Below are 24,592 nucleotides of genomic sequence, written 5' to 3' on the forward strand. Positions count from 1 at the left end.
TTAAAATCTCTATGAGCCATCCTGGGCATTTATGTGAATACTACAGAGTTGCTGGTAGGAGAACAGAGCTACTTGTAACTCAAGTATCTTCAACTACAGCAGTTTTTCTTGAAAACCCAGGTTTAAATATTCCTTACATTGAAACACTTCAGATTCTACAAGATTTTGCCTAATGCAAGACACAACAGCTGTGGGACATAATCTGTGCTACAGATTAGCAGTTTCAGCACGATCAGCTTCAGCACATAAGCCACATGAACTGTCTTGGCACCATGAATCATGTGTATCCACAAATGACTAAGACGTCGGGTGCTCACAATTTACTGGTATTTAGATTCAGGACAGATTCTCTAGTCTGCTAAAACCCTACAGTCTCAGGAGATGCTCAATGAAATTGATACTGAGCAGCTGTAAGTGCTGATGGACATTATTTCAAAAGATAATATGCTGATGTTTATCCAGTGAGCGTTCTGCAAAAGTCACTGTCTCCAAAGAGAATCTTAAAATGCACCGATTTCAGTCCAATTCACTCTGATACTAAACGAAAAAACTTCCTTTACCTCTTAAAAATAAGGTGCAGTACTGTTGTTCTCTCTGCTTTAATGCTAAAGCCCTATAAACTGTGTGCCAGCCTCTACATCATCTTTTATTTTATTTTGTAGAGTCAGAAAAGATACCTCAGTCTCAGACAATGCTACTATTCAATATGAGAAACTCTCTAACTCACTGCAAAACAAGTGATGCATGACAGTAGCCACGATGGACAATGCAGGGTACCCGAGTTTCATTTACAACTTCTTATTTAGCCTGTGCTATGTGGCCTTATAGAGTTACTTAACCTTTCCACACTTCCTTATTATCCTTTCTTAATTTTCCTTACTAAGCCTGAAAATTCTTTGATGCCAACAACAAATGTATAGTTGGAGAACCACCAGAAGTCGGAAGACAAAATGCGCAATAAAAACGTACCTTGCAATCAGCATGTGATCTTGAATGTAGGCAAGAAATTGTGGATGGTCTTTTCTTGCTATATACAGGCATTCCCCATGAAGACACAGGATCTTCAGACAGTTCAGCATGTTAAAAAGAATGTCTGGTTCTTCAAACTTTGACATTTCCTGTGTAAGCAAATGTACTACTCTCAACACACGGACACCACTTAACAAAAAATTCCAACTAAACAAACCAGTAATCAACGTTACCTGCAATATAGTGTATATGAGCTTCAAGGTAACTGGAAGTTGCTGGTAACAAAATTTTCTTTCTGTGTCATTCTTTATCGCTGTTAAAAATAGAAGTTACACAAAATGTTGTTAAAGTTCTCTCATCTGTGGATTCAAAATAAAACTAAAGAATGTCAAAGTGATGAGAGAGAAATTAATTTTAGCCAAAGTAACCCTGCAGTCAGTAAAGTTACAACAGCATGCAATTTGGCATGTAATGCTTTTGCTACTTTACATATTCAAAAAGCCAAGATTTCTTCTAGCATTTTATGAGTCAGTCATCCTTGCTATCAACATAAATACAGTATTCCTATTTAATACACTGAAAGGATTAAATGCACGAGAAAAAAGTTACCGTGCAATGTTGGACTTGAAAGACTGCTTCAGAACCTTGTATTCTATATGAGTAGAAGTGTTTCATTTAAAGCTTTACTGAAATACTCAGCCTTCTCACCCTCCACCTACCCGCGTTTTCTGTGGTCTCTGTGTGATTCCCTGGGTTTTCTCCATGTTTTGGTGCCAATTTGTCTTCCTCTTCTCCTTCAGTTCCTATTATAAACTCCGGTCTAGTATAAAGAAGACTATCCTCGAGGTTATCTGTGGGCTCCTTTAAGAACATAATAAGTTAAATTGATTTCTTGATGTTATCTAAAAACATAAGGACATACCCTGCTGTTCAAGTTACATTTGGAGTGATAAGCTGAGCTCAAATGAGGCAGACACTGTCTAGTTTCATATACACTTCTGCATTCAAATCACCTGCATTATCTAAATCTCTGCATCAGCAAATGCATACCAGCAAGAACACTATGTTTCAAACACGGATTTAAGTTATACCGCTTAACAGAAACTGTATATCCGTATTGGAGCTGAGGTGGATCCAATCCCAAGGTGGTGGTTTCAGCAAAGCTGTTACCCTTGCCTCAGAGGAGTAACAGACAGAAGCAGGGCCTATTTCCTGCACTCCTGTGGAGCTACATCAATCACTTTTACATTGAGAAAAGGACCAGGCTGGAGTTACTTCAGCCTGTGGCCAGGAGCTCAGGATTAGAGACTGCCATTATTAGCTTTATGTTATAAATCACAAAGTAGATCCTAGAAACGCTACCAAGCCCGAGCACTCAAAAGACTTCACAACTTGTTACTTTCCAGTTGAGGTGAGAATCTGAATTGTATGAGATGATTTTTCTAGCACAAATTACTGAATACCACGTGCACAATGCCTACTATTAGCATACACATCCAAATGCAATTCTGAAACTTTTGCACATCGAAAGGCATCACTATGCCCACCACCAAAAAAAAAAAAAAAAAACACTAACAAATACCCTGCCACAGCAAATGAGCACTCAGAATAAGGGGAACGGTGCTGTCTTCTGAACTATCAGATGGAACAGCTACGTACAGGGCACGCAGCTTCAAATAAATTCATCACACCATGGATAACGCTTCAACTTTTCTGCAAAGCTACTAAGGACTTTAATGATGACTAGCAATTGGAGAGTACGTATCTGTGTCCGATAAAGTTGGATACTCAACCTGACGCATGTTCTGGTCTTCAACAGCGCTCAGCATTTTCAACAATCAAGCACTCACTTGACAACTGATTCACTCAAAATCATTAATCATTTCAAAATATCCACTCTTAGCCTTCAAAAGAAGGTAAAAAGCACTAAGTATTAACATTTAACATTTTATTTAAGACACAGTATCACAGGAGTGTCCTTCCAAAGCAGAACAGCACTTCCATGTTGAAGAGGGAAGAGTTCATGCTGGATGAATATTGTGATCTTCCCCGAGTTCTTTGAATCAACTCAAACTTAAGAATTTTACAATTCAATGGAATTTTGCTTTAACCTCCCAAATTCTCCATGCCAAAGGTTAGTGCAGCTTTCCTGCCTTGTGCACAATATAATGAGAACCACAAAGAAGAGGAGTTTCAGCACACCAGTAACACAGGCCCCTTGCTCTACTTACCACTAGTCTAATCTCTTCTTTTGGAGCAAGCTGTTCCAGCAGCTCAAAACCCAGCTGGTAACACAGAATGCTGGACTGACACAGACCACATTCAACTGCTTTTTCATCTTTCTGACAGGTGTGAGAACCACCCCAGGGTGCCTGGAACACATTGTTTATGATGGATATTATATCTTTTGAAATGCTGTTCTCTAAGCCCAAAGTGACACCATCATCCTGGAGTTCCATCTGAAAGAGAGTGAAGAGAGTAAAGATTTATTATTTATTTAAAAGCCGGAGCACTAACTATTCTGCCTATTCTGACATTTCTGCCAATGTTACATTACAGTACTGGGAAGAGTTTGAGATAAACTGGAACTCACAATTTTGAATTGCCACTGGTGTTGAGGCCTAAGTTCAAGAAGCTAGGCCAAGATTTTCAAGTTAAATAGACAATTTCAAGCACAGGATCCATGAATTTTACCTGGAGACAGTTATCCAAAACTCATTACCTTGGATTCACAATCCAAGTCTCTAGAAATAAACATAGCTCATATGAGTGAAAGGAACTTCTCAGGGATATCTAACACGAATGTGGAGGTATCTTTAACTTCTCTTCCTTGACCATGAACCTATAACTCCTATATGGGGAAAGGCAGACGACAGCCTTTAGAGAGGTTTAAATGTCTTGTACTTCATGCCAGTCCCTCAGCAGAAAGGGACTCAAAACAGGATTAAAGGAGAGCCAAAAGTGACCACAGAACTTCAACGTGGGTGTTTTTCTTCTGCAAGTACCTGTTTCAAGATGAGATCAAACATCAGAATGAAGCAATTAAGATTCATTTCATCGTCTTCACAGTCAAAATCGATTGTCTTTCCACTGGGGTGTCCAAAGTTCTTGAAAGGGCTGTGAAAAGGACTACGTATTGGACTCCGAAATGGGCTCTGGAAGGGGCTTGGGAAAGGACTCAGCGTATTATGCTGAACTCTGCGCCCAGGGTCAGAAGCAACGCTTACCTGAAGACATAAGGAATCAACAGGTCCAAATGACTGTTAAGAATTTAAGCAATCTCATTCTACACAAAACTGCAGAAAATGGCAAGAACTTTGACAGCCTTTCTATTCCCTTCTGTAGCTTTTTTGTAAAATCTACACATGTCCCTTAATGCCATTATATGATAAAATATGACAGAACTACAGGAATCATATCCTGCACAGATGCATACATTCTTTTAAGCTCAGTGGCTGACATTCATTATCTTATTTCTACTAAGGAAGAATTTTAACATCAAAAATCCAATAGAAAACTTGTGCGGGCAGTAAAGTTTACAATCAGGTTACAATGAACTGCTCCATGATCCAGGGACACAAACTTAGTAGGAGGCTATCTCAAGAGAGCAGTGTAACTAAGGCTACGCCAAGGATACAGGTAATAAACTAGACACAACTGTAAGAATATGTGCATGTCTGCATTGATTTATGTCCACACCACAGTAGGCCACCTAAAACACCCTGAGAACCTTGAAGCGTTGCAAGGAGATACACAGTTAGATGACACATAAGGTCTATTTTTAGGCCAGCTATGGTCTGAAAAGGCTAGACAGTAAGTTGGTCTGTTTTTTCTATTTAGTTTAGATGTGGTCACGGGCTAGGTCTGGCAGTGCTCTTGCTGATCAACATCAGAAGACAGGCACACCACATGTAAGGAATTACCAACTGCCTAGATGCTGTAGTTCCTTAAATCTAAATATCTGACCTTTCAAGCACTCTTGTTCCTACTGTCCTTGAAGCACTTCATCCAAGACTACTTGGGAAGTTAGTCACATTAGTCTAAGTACATGTAGTGCCTACAGATTAGTACGTGTTTTCTTCCAGACCATAAGTCTCTGACAGACATTTTTGCATCTCTTGGATGGGGAAAAAATGTAGGGAAACAGAAATAAATTCTGTTCAGTCATCCTCCCAAAACATACCTAGGCCCACCAAATTTGTACTAGAATACAAAAGCTCATTCTGGGTGACCAGTTGTCCATAATAACTTGCTGCTGATGCTTATTAATAGAAGATGCAGAGAAGGAAAATGGTTGGAAAAAAAACCAAGAACACTCCAAACATATCCCAAACAAACCAGTTCAATAAGAAAACACTGCACAGTTTTTCTGCAGTTCCTACCTGCATTACCTTTACACTGACAATGTGACAGACTGATATTAATTGAAAAAGTCATGCCAATTTCCTTCCATTCTCAAAATTTATAATGTTTCCAATCAAATGCTTCCATATTGACAGATGACTTTTTAATTCTTCACATGCATTCTATTAGCAAAACTCTTTTAAGCAAAAAAATAAGCAGGATATAATGTTACCCTCCGAGCTGCAAGATTGCCCGCCAGTTCACTGACTCTCGATTTTCTTTGATTTGCTAACTCTTTGACAGAATTAACTCCATCAGAAAACATGCTGATTAGTAACTGAAGAGGAACAACAATGTCTAGTTCAGATAAAACCTGAGGAAAGACAATAAATAAAAAAGCATGAGTTTCAAGTTTGGTGAAAAATGCCTGCCACTTAATAAGCACCTTTATCATGGGATCCTCAGTTCAGCAAGTTCCACACATTTAATTTTGGGATTCAATGATGTGATCTTCAAGCTTAGGTTTCTGTTAGAATCAAGACAGAAGGGAACTGGCAAAAAAAAAGGGGGGGGGGTATTTTCAAAATATTTATCAGCATCTGGTTGGTGTGCCTGGAGACCACTTTTATGCACAAACACACAGGGATGTGAGGGTGTTCCACAAAAGTATTTCTGTAAACCAAAAGTATTACCAATACTTGGATGAATAACTATTTACTACATTTATTATTACTTAAAAGTGAATTCCTGTATTTATTCTAGGAATCCTGTCAGAATGGTTCCCTACAGGTCTCAGCCCAGTGACAGGATTGTTATCTGCACATCACTGAGGGAATACTCATCAGCTATTTTGTCTCCAATAAACGTAAGTATGAGCTCATTCGTACTGGTCATTAACTGTCACTAGGTCAAGTCACTTAATAATAATTTTTAAAAAATCATAGTTTACTTGAAAACCCTGCATACATGAACATTTCTACAGTCATCAGCTAAATAGGTCTTTGCAGAGGCTTAACCAAAATAACCCTCAGAAGGAAAGAAGTAATAATGAAGAATACAGGTATTATTCTGCGATGCTGTGGAACATTTTACACTCTTTTGAATTCACTGCCCCCAGCTGACATGACTGTCCCTGCAGCTTTTGAATATGAACACTGTGTGAATGCCAGTTTTGTGGGCAAATATAGCAGAAAAGGGCCAGAGCAGGAGGAAGCTTGATGGGTACAGAGTCCAGATCTTCATATGCGGGAATAGCTACAGCTGCTTCTGGAGTCTGGAATTAATTTTGGAATCTACAGACCAAATTATGCAGAAACTCAAAACTACTGCTGGCAAAAAGTCAGACAGCTGAATGGCCCTTAAGGCACAACTGACATTCAAAGGTAAAAGGAATTTCCAGGCTTCCATTATATTGCCCATGATAGACTAGTAACAAAGCTTCCCAGGATCTGCCTACCAACCATTCTTAGACTGGGGCTAAGCAAAGAGCAGAAACGTTCCATGACCCTTGGAAACTGGTTTCTTCCTGCCCCCTCCCCCCCCCCCAGCTTGTTTTTTCTTTTCTGAAATCATAAGCTGCTTCAGCATGACTTATCAAGAGAGGACACTTACATGCAGCCAAAGTAACGCTTGCTCTTGCACAGAGGATGGATACCCTGTGAATCGACAGCTAATGAAGCCAAACATCTCCTCCATGGAGAACGGGAGAGGGCAAAGTTCAATGTCAAACATTTTGCTGAAAAGTAGAACAAAAATATAGCATCACTGAGTTACCATGGCATACACTGTGTGAGATATAACAGAAAACTGGTAGATAGGCAATCTCGCTACCAGCACTTCTGTAATCCTACATGCATCCTCATCCTCCACGGGAGGTGAGCCAGGCTGCTGACACCATCTGTCCTGACAGAACAAGGTCATCTCTGAATTCGGTGATGCACCTTAAGAACTCTCATCTCCTATCGTGCCCAGTTTCACACGACAGCAATATCTTTTTCAACATCCAATGTGAAAACCAGAAAAACTCTTTTCTCACCACTCCTCCACTATTCCATGTTTACGCTAAAAAAAGTCTACATTGATACCTACAAATTTAAACTTACAGTCAGTTTCAGAGCCTCTTCATCAGTTTAAAGGAAATGTGAAGTTATTGTCAAAGACATACACCAGACATGAAATTATGACTCAGACAGCCACCACTCTTATTCTGGTGTTTTCTTTGCTCAACAGGCAAAGATATTAGCTAAATCAATACAAACCATCACTCTTTCAGGGCCAGCTCTGCTAATCCCCACCATATCTTGTCAAGAGCAGACCGGAAGGAGAAAGATGCTTCTTCCACCAGGAGGCCACTGAAAATGTGCCTTGCCCACTGCAAGGAAACATCCACGTGGTTGGCTCTTGATACAGATTCCAGGATATCAGGAGCAATAAAAGGAAACTTTCCCAAAGCTTAAGCGCTTTAGTTTAAATATGTCATAAAAAAAATCAGAAGCATTTACTCACTACTCTCTATTGCACACAGGTATTTTTATTTGTTGTCACCATCTTATTGTGCTAAAACCCTCAACAATCAACATATGCAATGATAGAATGGTTCCTACATATGTCTACATACCTCAACACTTCCCGGAACTCTTTCAGTTGATTATCAGGCACTTCTGTCCTTATAGCTTCCAACCACTCTGGCATGATACATTCCCACACCGGCTGGCTTATCACATTGTACGGAATCAAGCAAAGGATTCGATTCAGCCCTTCTTTTAATTGGGTCACAGCACTACACGATTTGTCCCAGTATCCACCAACCTGTGGGTATTTCCAGGAATCATACTGATGAACAATACTTCTAGTCTCTGTAACTTGCCCAGCAATATAAATTTGCTCAGTATGTTGCAGCCAAGAAATTGTGGGGCATGATCATCAGCACCTTCCAGCCTTAATTTAGAATACAGCTATGGGAATTATATTGGGTTTTATCTCTCTCATTTGACCCACAGTACAGAGAAGCACTGTCCAAGATTTAGATGAAGTTTGCTCACTTACAGGCCATGACGCAGCGTAACCCCTCATTGTTTACAGTTCTCAACAAGGGACAGATTTATTGCTTGCCCCTTCAAAATAAAGACCCAGTACTGTAACAAGTTGCCCAGAGCAAATAATTGAAATACTTGGTCTATACCAGGTGTTCTTTTACAATTGTTTGTTTTGGGTTTTTTTCGAGCGAAGGTTCTAAGTGATGGAAACCAAAAAATATACTTCTAAGTAAATAAGTAACTGGGCTACAGAGATTAATTATGTTAACTGACCTCAGCTCACATCTGCTGTTCCTGACTAATGGCTCTAGAGATGCCTGCTGTTTTGGCAGCAGCTACTGCTAATCTCAGCCAACAAACTATTTTTTCTCCATTCATCACAGCTAATTTCATGGCTGTTTGTCTTCATGTTCTAGTGAACCCTTGCAAATCTGGCAAGTTGTCAGTCTGGTCTTAAGTATTGCAGTGGGGGTAATAAAATGCAAAAAGAGGCCAGATCCAAGACAAGAAAGAGATCAGTAACAGATTACAGCATGAGGTTCAGTCCTTCCTTTCCCCTTTAGCCTCAAAGGCCTGATCTCAGTTCTAACATTCAATGCATCCATCCACTTCTCAAATTCCCTCAACTGCCCTCTAGTCCTCCCACAGCCAGGTGCATCTTCAGAGCAAGACACATACACGTGCTGGTCTGCACACGTAGAGCAAATCCCATATATTAGGTCATGAAAGATCCATGGATGCATACTTCATCCCTGACGACGTAATACCTCACATCAAGTCTTTATGGTGCTCACTAGTCTAGCCACCTAATTTTAGGAAACAAAATGAATACATCCCCATGACATTTTAAATAAGAGGGTCACAAAATCAAAGTCTTCTTACAAAAGCACATGTGGTATAGTAGATAGTGATAAATGAGGAAAAAGTCTTAAATCCCTCACAATTTAAAGTTCCTATTTTCATGCTGATGTTTCCTTTTCTATAGAGGAATATTCACATGCCTGACTTTGTTGCCTGTCTTCACTATCCAGGTTAAGTGGTGAGTTCTGCTTCATAATTATTGGACAGAAAGACTTCTTCTAGAAGTGATTCCAGCAATGGTCTCACTTAGGCATCCTAAATGACCCTGCAGGTCAGTCTCTTTGTCTCCATCAGCATAAGGCAAACCATGGCAGATTACTTTCTTAACTGAGTCACTTAAATTAGGTATCTGAAGCTACAGGGCATCAGTACGCTCAGAGTTCCTTTCAGTTAAAACTGTGATTTCATGAACCTTAATTCACAGCTGCAGAGATGAAGTATGGAAAGAATAGAGAAACATTAGTAAAGCAGACTAGTAAAGGACAGGCTTTTACCTGGGAGCAGACAATTGATACACCTTTTACTAAAGACAAGCTTGGATGCTTCAGCAGCATAACAGAAGTGTGTAGCTACCAAAAATGTACAGTATCTTTCAGTAACTGTAATATTCTTCCAATCTGTCTTTATATTGCTGTAAATAATCCCCACTCTCTAACACAGTAAAACTAAAAATGCTAGGAAGAGAAAAAATTCCTGAACTTCACTGCTCCCTCAACCAGTGAGATTTAATTTGCCGTGAGGGAGCTGAAAGAGAAATGGTCTTCAGACTTTAATCTCTGTGGCAAATAAAGGAACTTTCAGGTAAATTATTCTTACCCTGGCAAACTCCATTGGTTTAGGAAGGAGGCACATAACCATGACATCAAACCGGACATCACAAACTGTCTTCAGCCACTTGGTAACAAACTGGGGTTTGAGCTTTTCAACCAGGCTACCAACTTCATCATCCATCATGTAAGCTGTAGAGTGAAACCACTGGAATACCATGCTAACCAGCCTTGCTAAACTCTCAGTAGGTGTATTCTCACTGGGAGTGCAAAGACTCACCTGAAAGACAGAAACACAAATCAAGTTTCCTTTCTAGAATTAAAGATGGCAAACTGTTTGTCTACTTTATATTGCATGTTCTCAGAGATACAAGGAAGCAGATTACATGGAAGACAAAAGAGTTGATCAATTTTAAGTAGAGTTTGGCACTAGACAACTGATAAAAGATTTCCAGACCAGAAAATAACAATAAGAGGAAAAAGAAGCAAGCACTAAATTTTTTGGATCTTAGTTTCAGCACTGAAAATATCACTACAGAATGTTTTGACAAACTGAAACATTTTGGTTTGAACTTTAAGTTCATCAGAGGTAGGAGAGAAAGCTGAGCTTCCAGAGAGTGATGTTCAAAGACGGAAAGTGAAAGATCTTTTGGGGATTGCCTTTTAAAGTTAAAATAATGGCGCTCAGCAGAGGGCACTTGTGAGCAGCACATGATAGCACAAAGTAAACAAAAAAAACTGAAAGGGTGAATAATTCTGTTATCCACTCTATACAGGACTTAGAAAGCAGTGAGCAGCTACACCCAAACTAGTCCCAAAATCTCCAAGTCTGACAGCTTCACAGAACTCCTTCTTTTCACCCACAAATCAGGAAAGTATCCAACTATCCAGGAAGTGGGGAAAAAGAGATTATACTGAGGCTTCAGAAAGAAAAGGAGAGGGAAGTGAAAAGAGTGAGAGAGGAGATCAAGAATTTCTTACCAAGAACCAGATTCCAAACTGGCTCAGAAGGCGTTGGTCATGCTTGTCATCATCTTTATTATCAAAGTCTGTGTTGTCCAGGGAGTGATGGGAAGAGGAGAGGCCCATCTGTCTCCTGCGGTTGAGTTCATGCTCCCTCTGCTCAGCATGAAACTCTGCTTCCTTCAGCAAGCTATAAAACAAACTTGTGGTCAGTGAATGTGGCTTTCCTGAACTGGATACAGGTATCTAATCAAGAATAACTAGAGGTTAGGGCACCTGATATCATCATTTTCCTGAGAACAGCGATAAAATAACATTAAATTCTAGGATTCAAGGCTGACGTCTTGCTGAGGACAACACTCAGCTGACTGGTGCTCTGCTAATACAGCAGGAGTTCAGCACCCCTGCTCTGAACCTATCCTGGTGAAGCAAAAATCAACTTGCACAGGATTTGCAGGCAATATTTACATGAAAGCCTGATCCTGCTTGACATATTGACGCCTCGTAAACTGCCACATTACCTGATCACAGCTTCCACAGTACACACAAGTTCCTCTGCCCCGCACTCCCGGGTGTTGATGGGGGGTGGCGAGGTCTGATAAAGATGGGTTTCTGCGGCTGCCCCAACTTCACTGCTGTGATGATTCGAGTGGCACCTTTTGCAATAGCGCACTGGCCTGTTGCCATGGCGGCCACAGCAGCCCGCTGAGAAGCATGTGACAACAGCTCTTCTGACATGCGAACTACAGTTCTGGGGAAAAAAAAAAAAGATTTTATCAGGCCACAAGCATCAGGAAATGGAACTGAAAACAGGGAAGAGAGTCAGCACTGGGGAACTGGCTCAAGTGTTGGTCATTTCCATAATCGCTACATATAAGCACAGGTGTGTGCAAACTCCTGATGCCAAGTGTCACTGAACTTCCAGAAAGATAAGCTCAGGCCTAAATGCTGGGCCTGGACTTAAATGTCACGGTTGCTCTTCTTTTGGAGCAGGCCAAACCAACACTGAAGTCATCAACCTCAACCTCTGGCTTGGAGCGATCTCTAAAAATTTACAGTAGTTCTCTTAACCCTGCTTATACTTCAGAATGTCTTTTTATATTACATGTAGCAACAGGCAGATCCTTAGGAGTGTCACATCAGTTTATTCTATGTAAGGATCTGCTTTATCATAGGTAATCATCCAAGCCTCCAAAATATACAACTACCTTTATTTTTGCCACCTGGTAATCTGGCCTAACATAAAAGCTTTCTTTACTACATAAGATCTAGAATGTGTTCCTCCCTATTAGAATGTTATTAAAACACACTAGCTGGTATGTATTGCAAGCAGATTCTTTTTGTCAACCATCTTTTTAGAGCCAAGCAAAGAAGACTTTCAGTCCATGTATTTTTAAAAATACACAATTTACAGTAGGATTTTTGTCCAATTTTGGATTAGTCCATGACTTCAAGGAGATGAGAATATATAAGCACTCTTCATAAGCAGAGTTATAGAATAAAAACTGAGGTCAATTGCATAATTGAATTGCTTTACTAATTGCCACGTCAATAAAAACGTACAACTCAAATCAAACATCAGCAGTTTTAACAAAAAGAAACCTTGCTAGTGAATCATTCCCATCCACCAACAAGTGCATTCATGGATAAATTGTGAAAACTTGGAATGGTACAAAAAAGAACACACCACATAGTAATGGAATGACACTACACACAACATCAAATCATGCCCCATCACACAAATGACTGAATCTTACCTTCTTCTGACATATAGCAGAAATCTCAGCTGTAAGGGGAAGGCATACAAAACATCAACACAGGATGATGATCCCTCTGTTTTACTACAGCAGCCATGGGAAAATGGACTTGCTGCAAGGAAGTCTCTGAGGCTAACCTGGTGTTTCCAGATGTTACTGAAAGCTCTAAGCCTGCTGGACTGCATGAGGTAGGACACTGTATACTTAGGCTGACTGGCTATTTCTACACTGAAATGAAAGAAGAGTCTTGGTGCATTAAGTGCAGTGTGCTCTGCATTCCACCCACCTTCCATGTATGCCTCTGCCTCGTGGACAGCCTTGTAGCAGCAGACTTGTAGACACACTAGTGAGGCAGGGGAGACATGGCTCAGATATGCCTACGCTGCCTGTGAACGCTTGCAGGATGAGAGATTAGTGAATATGGATGAAAAATGTAGGAGCAGCCACCATATCTGCGGCCCATAACTCCAGAGCTAAATGTTTGCAGATTCCACCAATAAGCAATAGCTCTTCAGTCTGTTGCCCTGGCAACATCTGATCCAGTAAATATAGGTGGCCAAGTAAAAAGAATTACTTCTCTCAAGAAAATAAAACATTCTTAATCTGGATTTAATTTCAACTAAAAGGAATTTCAACAAAAAAATCTCCACTGCCTAAAAATTTTCAGTTTGTGGAACAGAGACGGAGGGAGTATTTCTGTTCTGTCATTGAAAGGGTTATTTTAGACAATACGTGACTATCCTTGCAAGCCCAGGAAATTATCATTAGTCCATCAACAAGCTTTGTCTGCATTCTGGTATATAATAGAATAGCAGGCTCTCTCACTGGCCAAAGGACGATGATTGGATCATCAAAAAATATTTTATGTCCTTTTCTGATATCTTTTACAGCCTTCTGTTCATAGAATAGGTTTTTAGAAGCTTTAAGAGCTTTCAAATCAGGCACAGGTTACCAGAAGAACTAGCCCCTTTTTTTCACCCCAACTGTGGATGCTTCGAGATCTGAAAATCTGTTCAGTTGTCTCTGCTTCCTCGCACATAAAGAGTTGCATACTATTTCAGGTAGAGGATTAGTCAATTTTTTCATAGCACTTTAAAGACACTAAGAAGTATTAAGTACAAGCTACTTTAAAATTCTAAAAAATTCCTTTAGAATAGAATTCAGCATTTCAAGTAATACAGTATGCAGAAACATCAGTAAACATAGGGTTGTACAATTATGATTAGTTTGTACCTACCCTTAAAATACCTCTTACCTTGTGGGAGAAGAACATCAATCAACCATTCACTGTGATCCCTATAAAAATTGCATATCTAATTAGCTTTCCATTTTTTTATTTATATATGCGTTTATTTTTGCACAGAGGAAGTTTATCTAAATTAATGTGGCAGGACTGATGTTATTCTGAAGCTGCTTTTTTTACAAATGTAGTTTTATAAATTGCAGGCTACTTTACACTATGTCTCTTTGTTGTGCCTGTCTTACTGTAAATTGCCACTTTGCTGATGTTGGTCCACCACGTTCAGAGCTTTCAAAAAATTACTTTTAAGGAATAAATTTATCAAATTAAAATAGTGTATGCTCTGAAAGTCGGAGGGCTAAGAAATGATAGTGAAGAATAACAGATGAATATAGAAAAAAAAATACCAGTACTATTTTCTGTGAGTCTCCTTAGAAACTATGCTTCTAACAAATTCCATTACTTCTTCCTGTAGCTTTAAATCAATGATGATTTAAAAACCTAAGGTGAGATGGAATTGCTTTCCCTACAGCTGGTGTGATATAAAGGTGTCTTAAACTGAGGACAAAAAAAACGTCATGTAGCTTCTGAACTACCAGTAACTTTGTCCATTTGAACTAATGACTGGAACTCCCCACACGTATTAGATCTTGTAAAGTAATGCAAACCAAATCAGGAATTTTTAAAAAAATTAATAAATAAAAAAAAAAGTTAGATTAATTCATCTCAGGCTATATTACTTCCAGGTATTGGACAATCCTAGACCAATTTCAATTCTTTACTCTGCTGCTTCACAGTATACCCTAGAGAATAATTTGAAATACATGTTACAGAAAAGTAACGAAGCCTCTGTGAAACAGCTTTCATTGCAATGTCCTGCTTTTAATGACAACTAAAGGATGAGGAGAAAAAAAATTTCATAAGCAAAAGCTTGTACATTAACAAGGTTCACTTATCACAGTCAGTGCATCTATTAATTCAGATAACTTTAAAACTCACTGCTGTTCAAGCTAGATGCAAATGCTTATCACGTGGGGGGTAAATTTCTGCAATCCTTATTCATGCTGAGTGGCAGTGTGCTCCGTATATTTAAACGGGGTTATCTATATAAATTATATGCTAACCATACTGAAATAAAGCATAACTCCAGAGTTCTGAACTCTGGAGTCTGACTATACCTGATCATTTTTCCAGTTCTTAGTTTACCTACCCTGCAATTCTCTGGCTGCATTCCTCACAAAGATACAGGGGAGGTGGCTTATCACCCAAAGCCACAGACAAAGATGGGTCAATGCACATCTGAAACAGAAAGAAGAAAAAGAATTAACTCATCTGTTCAATGAAGTTCACTGAGAAAGTTCAACACATTAATCATAGAATCACAGAATAGTTTGGGTTGGAAGGGACCTTAAAAGGTCATCTTGTCCAACCTCCCCTGCAAGGAGCAGGGACATCTTCAGTGGCTAGGACAACAATCCTCACATTTAATATCAAGACTTGGCCCACTGTAGTTGGGAGAAATATCCCATTTTGCTTTAGGCATCCAAAGAACAAAAAAATCACAAGCCATGTTCACAAAGTTCTGGCCCCCTTGGTGTCGACAGGCTTTACTGTTGCCTTAGCTCCTGTCCTTTGCCACCTGCACACAACCAGAGCACATGGCTGACATCGAAGTGCAACCTCCCATCCACCAGACAGTTGGGTTTGACCACTGAAGAAAGAGCAATACCTTCACAGCCGGTTTGTTAATTGCATTATGGCATTCAATGTGCTGGCAATGAATAGGATTCCAAGCTGCAAAACCAAAACACAGCTGGTTAATAAATGGAGAAAATACATTTACATTCTTTGTCTCTAGTGGTATCAATCGAGAATGAGATTCTCTTGTACTAAGTCCTATACAGATACGAGGGAAGACCTAGCCATTCCTCAGGAAACCCAGTAATTACAATAAACAACCTAAAATATACATGCCTACTGACTTTCTTGGGATATAATTATGAAATGAATCATGAACTCAGTGAAAAAATGAAAAAAGTAAGACACAGACATCCCCATTGTAGACCCTTCCTGATATCACCAACGCCTTGAATTAATTATCCTTACACTTCAGGAGCAGGATGGTAGGAGTAATTGAGTAAATTCAGCAACATTCCCAAGCAAAAAGGAAAAATAGTCCAGCCACAGAAGGACCCTTAGCTTCGTAATGACAATAGTAAACAACAAAGGTATGTTCAAGTGGCATCACTTGGATGCTACAGAGAATGCCCCCAGGTTCAAAATGCCATGCCACTGCAGATAATACTAATCCCATTCTGGGATACATTAACAGAAAATTTACATATAGGAGAACTATTCCAGTCTACCTAGTGCTACTAACGGTTCAGATGGAATATCATAGTTTATACAGACCTGCTTGCATGGAAGAAGTGATACAAACAGTACAAAAAGAATGATTTATTAAAAAGTCAAGAAAATCCATCAACCCTTCAAGGGAAGGCTTTAGAACAGATCAGACAAACATGTATGAGGAACATTCAGTATGTACTTCAGTTGGTCTAGGGGGTCTTCCAATTCTTCATGTTTTTTTAATTAACGTGTCACATTCTGCTCCAGAAATTTTAAAAGTAACCAAAACATACCCCGTATGACAGAGATTATTTGAAACAAGTTGAGACAGGCACGCAGGAAAAGCAAGTTGTGAGTTACTGCTGGACAGCCCCCACCAGAGAAGCACAATCCCAGCAGTATCACTGGGGAGTCCGGGGAACAGAGGACTTTGTGTCATTCGCCTACTCAGTTCCAGCTGCATTGCTGACTTTCTCTCTCGTTTTCACCCTATAGTCAGCTTTGAGAACTTACCCAATACACTGACTGCACCTGACATCGCCTGACTTTTTTTGACAGTAACAGCCAGATAAGGAGTCTTAGCAACAGCAGCTGGCACAACAAAAGCAACCAAAGCACTAATTGAAAGGAACATAAGCCAGAACGCTTGTGAGGCCAAGGCAACAGTTTCACAGACCATTTGGAACACTATTTATTTCTTCTCCTGTTCTGGTTTAGTTACTATTGGGAGTAACACAATATATTTAGTAGCCACAATCACAGTTTTTATTTTTCATAACATCTTTTGAAAATACAGAGAAATGGATATTGTATATACTTATGAAAGTAGCATCTTAGACAACGGAAGATTTCAAAATACATCATAGAACAGTAAACACGTGACAGCAACATACTTCTGATCATTTATTTTGACTCATACAAAACCAGCTGCACTGACCTGTGTACTGCAGTCCTCTGTACTCACTGATTGCCCCAGGGGGTTTCAAATTGGGCCAATAGTGAAATAACATTTGTACTGCTGGAGGTTTAACTTGAGATGGTCCATAGGCTATCACATATAGCAAATCCTAAGGAAAGACACATAAAAAAATGTTTATTTTGCAAGATAACAAAACACAATTCAATACATATTACTTGTGTTCACAAAGATACCTGAGCACACACAATACATACATCTGCCCTACCAAATATCCTTTGCATGGTCTTACAAGTAGATTAGATGACTAACTTCAATATGTTCACAATTGGCTTCTGAGTTTGATTGGAGCATTCAACAGCTACCACTCACCCTACATAGTACACTAACATATAGCAAATGAAGCCTTTGTCTAGCCATGGAGCAAAGAGGTGTGATACAGATAAATACATGGATCCAGATCAGATTCAGGCCAAGACAATACTCACAAACCGTCCTTGTAACAGTTCAGTCCCTCATGAACTGAGATTAGTGGTTATTACAATTTCTGTTAATTGGAGGCACAACCACATAGTATTTAGGAAACTCTATCTCTGTTCTACAAAACAGGGAGCTGCTTCTGTAAACTAAAAATCAGAGGGAACTCCCTCTCCACAATCCAGAAGGAAAACTGGATATAAAGATCATTTATAACTTCCTGGCACACAATCAGTTCCATTTTCAAGCTGTCTGGTTTTCATTACTATCCAAATACAGTCATTTCCACAAAGTATATTTGATCATAAACTTACTTTCCATACTTCTTGCTTATATTTCATGAGGCATTCCAATAATTGGCAGTGATACACTGAGAGAGAAAAGACAGTATAGACATAATACTGAAATAGAAATTCAAGTTACAGAAGTGATGTAATTAGCTGATTGGTCTTGCAAAACTCTAGACCTCACTTAATTACTTTTTATTTTAAAGGGTTTGCTGAAGAATCATTGCCGTGACAGTCATCATAAAATATTAGAAACTGAATATTAGTAACTTGTTTCTGTCAAGGAATGCAGTAAGAAAATAAGTATTATGAGTGTACAGCTTTTTGCACAGCAATGGAGATCTTTATCAAACACATCCGGTTTAAGAATACCTGCTAATTCACCTAAACTCTGTCCCTCTGGCACAATGTAAAGCTGTAAATGAGCAACTTGTCATTCATCTTGAGGCAGCAATGGAAGTCACATGTAACAATACATTATTCTATACCAAAGGCTATAGGAGACACTCTGCATCAAACATGAGAGCCAAACAAACTACTTTACAAGTTTGACTTCCCAAAAACCACAGGGCAAAATTTTCCTCAGATGGCTGGAATATGGAATTCACAAAAAAACCCACAGCATTTCATGAAAAAAACCTAACTTGTGCTAGTAGCTTTTAAAAATTGTGTGCTGCTTTTGTTCACCACTGTGAACTACGTTAGCGTGATGTGACACTTCACACGCACATACTACAGTGTGGGGTTCTTCCCCGTACACAACATCTACCCATCTACATAAAACGGGAGATGGTTTATTATCATGCAATGTAACAGCTCCCTCATGTTACATTTTGTTTTGATTTGTTTATGATATCCCACTGATGTAACTGGGATAGTTATGTTTAAATTCATTATAGTTCTGTGGAGTCTGCAGCCAGCATTACCTGTCTTTAGAAAACAGTATCAGCTGTGAACTCGGTGGGATGTGAATCATAGTATAAGACAAAGTGTTGCTATAACTTCTGTAGTCAAAGTTAGTGGTGTTTTCTCTCCAACACTGACGTTTTGTATCAACACTATTTTTTGATGTCAAGCAAGAGTAGATCAGAGTCTCCAATCCTGGACCCAAACCTATTTCTTCATCACAATGAGATCTCTTATGTCCGTAATGATTATTTCAAGCATGATGCTCAGAAATTCATTTTGACTAAAATCACTTCTTTTTCAGCCTATGTTGGATGGTGGGACAGATTTTTCCCATCATCTGAACTTCTCTGATTGCATTTGACACAGTACTTCACGGCTCATAGTTTTAGAGAGACTGATACCATGTTGTATGTTTGTACGTACCTGGGTTTGACGTGTACTGCATTGCAATCATTAGCATTGATGATGCAGACAGATTGACATGTGCTGGAACACCTTCTCTTTTTGAGGATCCCACTTCAAAGAAAGGGGAAAAAAAAAAGAAAACATTTTCCATTGTATAACAAGGAAAATAAGGCAAGAATAGCATATAAATCATTCCAACTGATGCAAATAAAATTTCTAAGGTACCACATCATTAAAAAAAAAAAAAATAGAAACATTCTGTACTGGAGGGGGTTAAATCCCTTCTCTCCTGGCAGAGAAAGACGACTAAGAATATTGATTCAGAGAGCGCACACCTGGTTTTCCAGATCAGTAAGATCTCATTCTCAGAGCCGCATTAGCCAAAGACAGTGATCTTCTCAGGCACTCTCCTTCAGAACCCACAGGCTGGCCAAAACAGTGTCACTTGTATAGTCAAGTGCACCTGGGGCTTGGGTTGTAGGGAAGGTAAGGAGGAAGTGGAAGGTAAAGAAACAAGAACAAAACGGAAAGCCTGCTATTGAGGTATACTGATGAAGGGTTGGGGCTGGCTGGTGGTAGCTGCTGGCCGTTAGTGTATGGCACAGATTACTTTTCAGGGACCACACAGTATGAGTTCAAATTGTAGCTACATAAGAGAAAAATTAGTCCTCCATGTTATGTGAACTGTGCTAAGATAATGATAAACAATAGCACTGAAGCATAGCTAAGCTGTTGTACTTTGACCTCATGCATAAAGTGGCTAGAATTCCTTCTGGTCTCCTACAAAGTGGTTGCTATTAAATGGAATACTTGGAAAAATCCTGCAGAGTGTAGGTGTTTATTTTCTGAGCTGTAACATGGCAATATGGCATTGAAGGCAACCTCCTACATAGAGATGTGGCGTGTATCTTCCCCATCCTCACTCACAGCACTTTCCCAAGCCTGGCTGCCAGGACCCAAATACCAAGCACTTGGGATAGAAGCACAGAACTGTAGCTACCAGTTCACCGAGATGCTTTCATCCCTCCAATCTGGCTCTCCAGCTGCTTACACAATCTCTTGCATCCTCCCTTTCAGTCTGATTGAACACTGGGGGAAAGAAAGGTTCTGCACTCGCCAGTGGGGAAAGACTAGGACACTAATTAAAAAAGCAGTCAACTGGAAAAGAAGGGAAGGGAAAATGGAATTTCTCTATCTGGTGCTTCTCCACATGACCCAACATTATTATATCTCTCTTTGTTGCACTTCATTCATTCTTTTTTTAATCTCATCCACACACATAAGAGCCCCCAAATTATTACAGCAAGGTCTATTTGTATGGATTTAAATTGCAAAATGCTCAGCAGCTCTAACCTGACAATTAAAATGGGGCCATCAGCAGAAAAGTAGGACACCAAAAGTATAAGCCAAATTTAAAGAGCAGCAGAATGGTTTCTTACAGATACCCAACCAAAACTGTTTGAGGAAAAAGGCAGTGTGATAAAGGTTGCTCCCATGCTCTACCTGGATGGAATCTCTGCCAAGGGCAGTGGGGAATAGTACATATTTAAGTAAAAACCAAGGATTTGGCTCAATCAGTAGTTTTGGAGAACATTTTATGAAGATAGATAGAACTTATCTGAAGATAGGCAGGAGAGCGTAAGTTATCTACATCAGCTGTTCTTTAACAGGTAATGGTAACAGAAGACAAAGGAGTTTAATGTACAATTCTGTTCTTAACCCAAAGAGGACCTATTGCACATATGCATGAAAAATATCTTAGTAGTTTCATTTGCATACTGTTATTAGACTTGTCAAAGGTAACACAGAAAACATCATTGCAATATCTTATAAGGGATTATTTTACATGGGGAAAGTGAGGTACAGAAGAGTTAAGGGATTTCTCCAAGATCACTGCCTGGTAGAACCAGAAAATGTACATGATATATTTCTGTAAAATCTTAATCTCAAAACACTGGACCATGCTTCTTTCCATATTGTAACAGCACCTTTTACTTGCTTAAATTACATTAGTGTTGATCTCTGTACAACGTTGTTCATGTTTTTCCGTACAGGTCTGTCTCCATTTTATCTCTATTCCATTCTCATAGAATCATAAGGTGGCTGATGTTAGAATGGACCTCTGGAGATCATCTTGTCCAACTCTCCTGCTCAAAGAAAAGCCAACTAGAGCAGGTACTCACGACCTTGTCCAGTTGTGTTTTGAGCATCTGCTAGGATGAAGAACTTGCAACATCTCTGGTAAACTGTTCCAGTGTGGCATCACCCACATACTAAAAGGCTTGTTGGTTAAAACTGACTTTTAATATTGATCCTAGTGCTTCCATCTGCACAACATGGTTCAATTTCACACTACTGCTGAAATCCCATCAAGCTTTCTATCAGGTACACAGACGAGCATTCAGAACACCTCAGGACAGACACCTCAGGAGTCACGTTCTGCAGGATTATGACATTATGTCATCATGTGACACCCTCAGGGGGGAAGGGGGGAGGAAGAAAAAAGAGATAAAGAGGCAGGCACTGTCAGATTTAGTCTTAACACTTATGGATAGGAGACATTACAGGCACAGCGATTTAGCACAGAAGTAAAAGAGAAAATGCTGAGGAGAGAGGGAGGGAGAAAAAACGGAAATCGATCACAACATCGTTACATTAAGGAGAGTCATTCTTGTACACCCAGATTTAGTCCAGATGCAAAAATTATGCACATTGCTATTTCACTGAATTTTTTAGAGTTGGAAGGGACCGTATAGATCATCTAGTCCAACTCCCCTGCCGAAGCAGGATTGCCCAGAGTATGTCAGAGCATGTTACTCAGGACTGCATCCAGGCGGGTCTTGAAAATCTCCAGAGACGGGGACTCCACAACCTCCCTGGGCAGCCTGTTCCAGGGCTCTGTCACCCTCACCGTAAAGAAGTTTCTTCTCATATTTGAAGAATATTGCATCTATTGCATCTATTGTTTCAGGATCAGTTTGCCCATTGATTCCGTATTCAAAACTCCCACTGTGAGCACTGAAAGTTCTACAAGTCTGAAAAGTGTCTTTCTTAAAGAAGTTAAACTTCATCCTTTAAATTAAGGAAGAATTCACACAGTAATGGAATATAATAAAAAAATAAAACCCATATAATTATTTCACTTTGAAAAATAGTAGCATGGAATTATTTCACTTATATACATACAGTAAATTGATGTGCAATTGCAATTCTATGACAGAAGAAACTGACTCCTACAGTCTGATAATATTATAGCAGTGCACCATGTTTTCTGAGACATAACAATACTAGAATGTGTTCTACTTACATATAGCCATAGGCAGAAAAGATGTGCTGAGATACTCTATAATATCCTTGTGCAGAAATGGAGGAAAGGTAGCTAGTGTTGAAATCATTGTATAGGGTAAAGTACTCAAAATATCATCATTGAGAAAAGGAAGTAAGCATGTAGTAGTGTAAAAAATTGATTGCCCAAGATCTGTTGAATAAAATGAAAAAAATACAGAATCATTACAATGGAAAAAAAATTATGACTATGTACTTTTTAGTTTCTGTAAACTATAAATAAAAAAAAATTACATTTAAGTTTTCCCCTCAAAGTAATTTGGGAAGTTAATCACTATAGACAAGAGACTTCACCCATCATTTTTAAGCCCCTCCTAAAAATAGAGGTAACCAGCTGTTCAACAGTACTCAGAAGAGTTTGGAGGGAATGTGAATACTACAGCCAGTAAAATAGTTGATTAAAATCAATGTTGATTTTAATCATACAGTGATTAACATACAGTGGTCTGCATTTAAGCAGAGATGTTATTATAATCAGAATTTGATATGCACTTTTGTATTGAAAGGCTTGCTTTTGCAAAAAGCATTCTGGTCTTCATCAGCCATAGAAAAATATTATTTTGATCTTAATTACCTTCAAGAGACTTCCAAAGTACCCACACACAGAGACTACAGGAAGCATTATTGTATTTTTCAAACAACATCTGATTAAACTGTGGATCTCTGTTTCGTGGGAAGCCATTGAGGCCAAAACTGGCCAAGGCTTAAAGGAAAGGTATATTTATCAACAATTTCCATACTTACTCTAGTTAATTATACTCTCTTTGGAAGGGATCCTTAAGAAATGTGCAACATTTCAAGATCCAAAGGGAAGGGACAGGTAACTGTGTATCTGAGCACTGTGGAATCTTTATACCCTCTTCCAAATGGAACTGAGCTGGGGCCAAGAACCCTCTGAGAAAGGTTACAGCACTCAATGAACCCCAAGTTTGAACCTGTAGGATGATCCCAACACATCAGAAGGCTTTTCCCTTCCTGGGTGGGATTCCTTTTGTTACTCACTTTGTAACCTTAAGTATGTTACACAGGCCCTCAGTCTCATCTGTACAACTAGGATGATTAAAAACTGCCTCTGTAAAGTGCTGAGGGATCTGTAGCTGTGAACATCATGAGTCATAGTAAGAATTAAAATTAGCACTCCATTTCAGTGATTCTGGCAAGTCTTCTATGCAAGGGTCTAACCAGACCATTAATGCTAGAGAGCATTTCTCTCTTGCAATACATATTTACCAGCTAAGCATTGCGAGTTTTGTATAATCTGATTGGACCAAAGCTCAGGATAGCCTAGTGCACCACTGGTACTTACCTAAACAACATTGATTGTTCTGATAAAAATAAAATATATTGCTTTTAGTCAAATGCTAAGCTGAGGGAAAAATATATAACAAGTTGTATTGCAAAATGTAATTCTCTGTACACAGAACCATAGTAAATAGCAAGTGACCTCCCCCTGCCCAAAGCATGAGCCAACCAAATTATTCCCAGCAGATATTTATCTAAACTGTTCTTAAAAATCTGCAAGACAGTTCACTCCTCCTGGCAATTCACCCTAGTGCTTAACCATCTTTATCATAAAAAGGCTTTTTTTTTTTTTTTTTAAATTTCCGTTGCTGCAGTTCTTATCCTCATCAACTGTAACCACAAATAGTTTGGTTTAGTTTATTTCTCCTCACAGCAACCTTTACATACTTGTATATGATAGTCATGTCCCTTCCATTTTTCTCTAAGCTAGACAAACCAAGTTCTTTCCATTTTTCCTCACTGTTCACATTTTCTAGACCTCAAATCATTCCTGTTTCTTTTTCCTGGACTCCTCCCAAATGGTCCATGTCTTTCATGAAGCCAGATGGACAAATCTGAAAACATTACTCAAGGCTGAGGCCTTGCTAGGGCTGTTAGAATAGTAAACAAAATGCTTTGGGTGTCTCATACACAAAACACCTGTTTACGTATTGCTAGAGTAATACT

General features: G+C 39.2%; 1 protein-coding gene across 3 annotated transcripts in view; it reads right to left on the reverse strand.

Moving 5' to 3' along the window:
* UNC79 (unc-79 homolog, NALCN channel complex subunit) overlaps positions 1-24,592 on the reverse strand; it is a 114,511-nt gene that overhangs the window by 76,549 nt on the left and 13,370 nt on the right. For 2 of the 3 annotated variants that reach the window (XM_074148882.1, XM_074148881.1), the window contains exons 4-22: positions 22,587-22,757; positions 19,298-19,390; positions 17,993-18,048; positions 17,223-17,352; positions 15,666-15,730; positions 15,147-15,235; positions 13,952-13,992; positions 12,697-12,725; positions 11,461-11,690; positions 10,958-11,129; positions 10,026-10,256; positions 7,931-8,121; positions 6,925-7,048; positions 5,546-5,686; positions 3,975-4,196; positions 3,201-3,428; positions 1,689-1,830; positions 1,203-1,282; positions 970-1,118 (exon numbers count right to left, since the gene is read on the reverse strand). In XM_074148882.1, the coding sequence (XP_074004983.1) occupies positions 970-1,118; positions 1,203-1,282; positions 1,689-1,830; positions 3,201-3,428; positions 3,975-4,196; positions 5,546-5,686; positions 6,925-7,048; positions 7,931-8,121; positions 10,026-10,256; positions 10,958-11,129; positions 11,461-11,690; positions 12,697-12,725; positions 13,952-13,992; positions 15,147-15,235; positions 15,666-15,730; positions 17,223-17,352; positions 17,993-18,048; positions 19,298-19,390; positions 22,587-22,757 (2,584 nt within the window). Of the gene's footprint in view, positions 1-969; positions 1,119-1,202; positions 1,283-1,688; positions 1,831-3,200; positions 3,429-3,974; positions 4,197-5,545; positions 5,687-6,924; positions 7,049-7,930; positions 8,122-10,025; positions 10,257-10,957; positions 11,130-11,460; positions 11,691-12,696; positions 12,726-13,951; positions 13,993-15,146; positions 15,236-15,665; positions 15,731-17,222; positions 17,353-17,992; positions 18,049-19,297; positions 19,391-22,586; positions 22,758-24,592 lie in introns of those variants that run through there. The other variant, XM_074148883.1, reaches the window with a different exon arrangement.

This window comes from Numenius arquata, chromosome 6 (assembly GCF_964106895.1).
Source record: "Numenius arquata chromosome 6, bNumArq3.hap1.1, whole genome shotgun sequence".
Taxonomy (NCBI): domain Eukaryota; kingdom Metazoa; phylum Chordata; class Aves; order Charadriiformes; family Scolopacidae; genus Numenius; species Numenius arquata.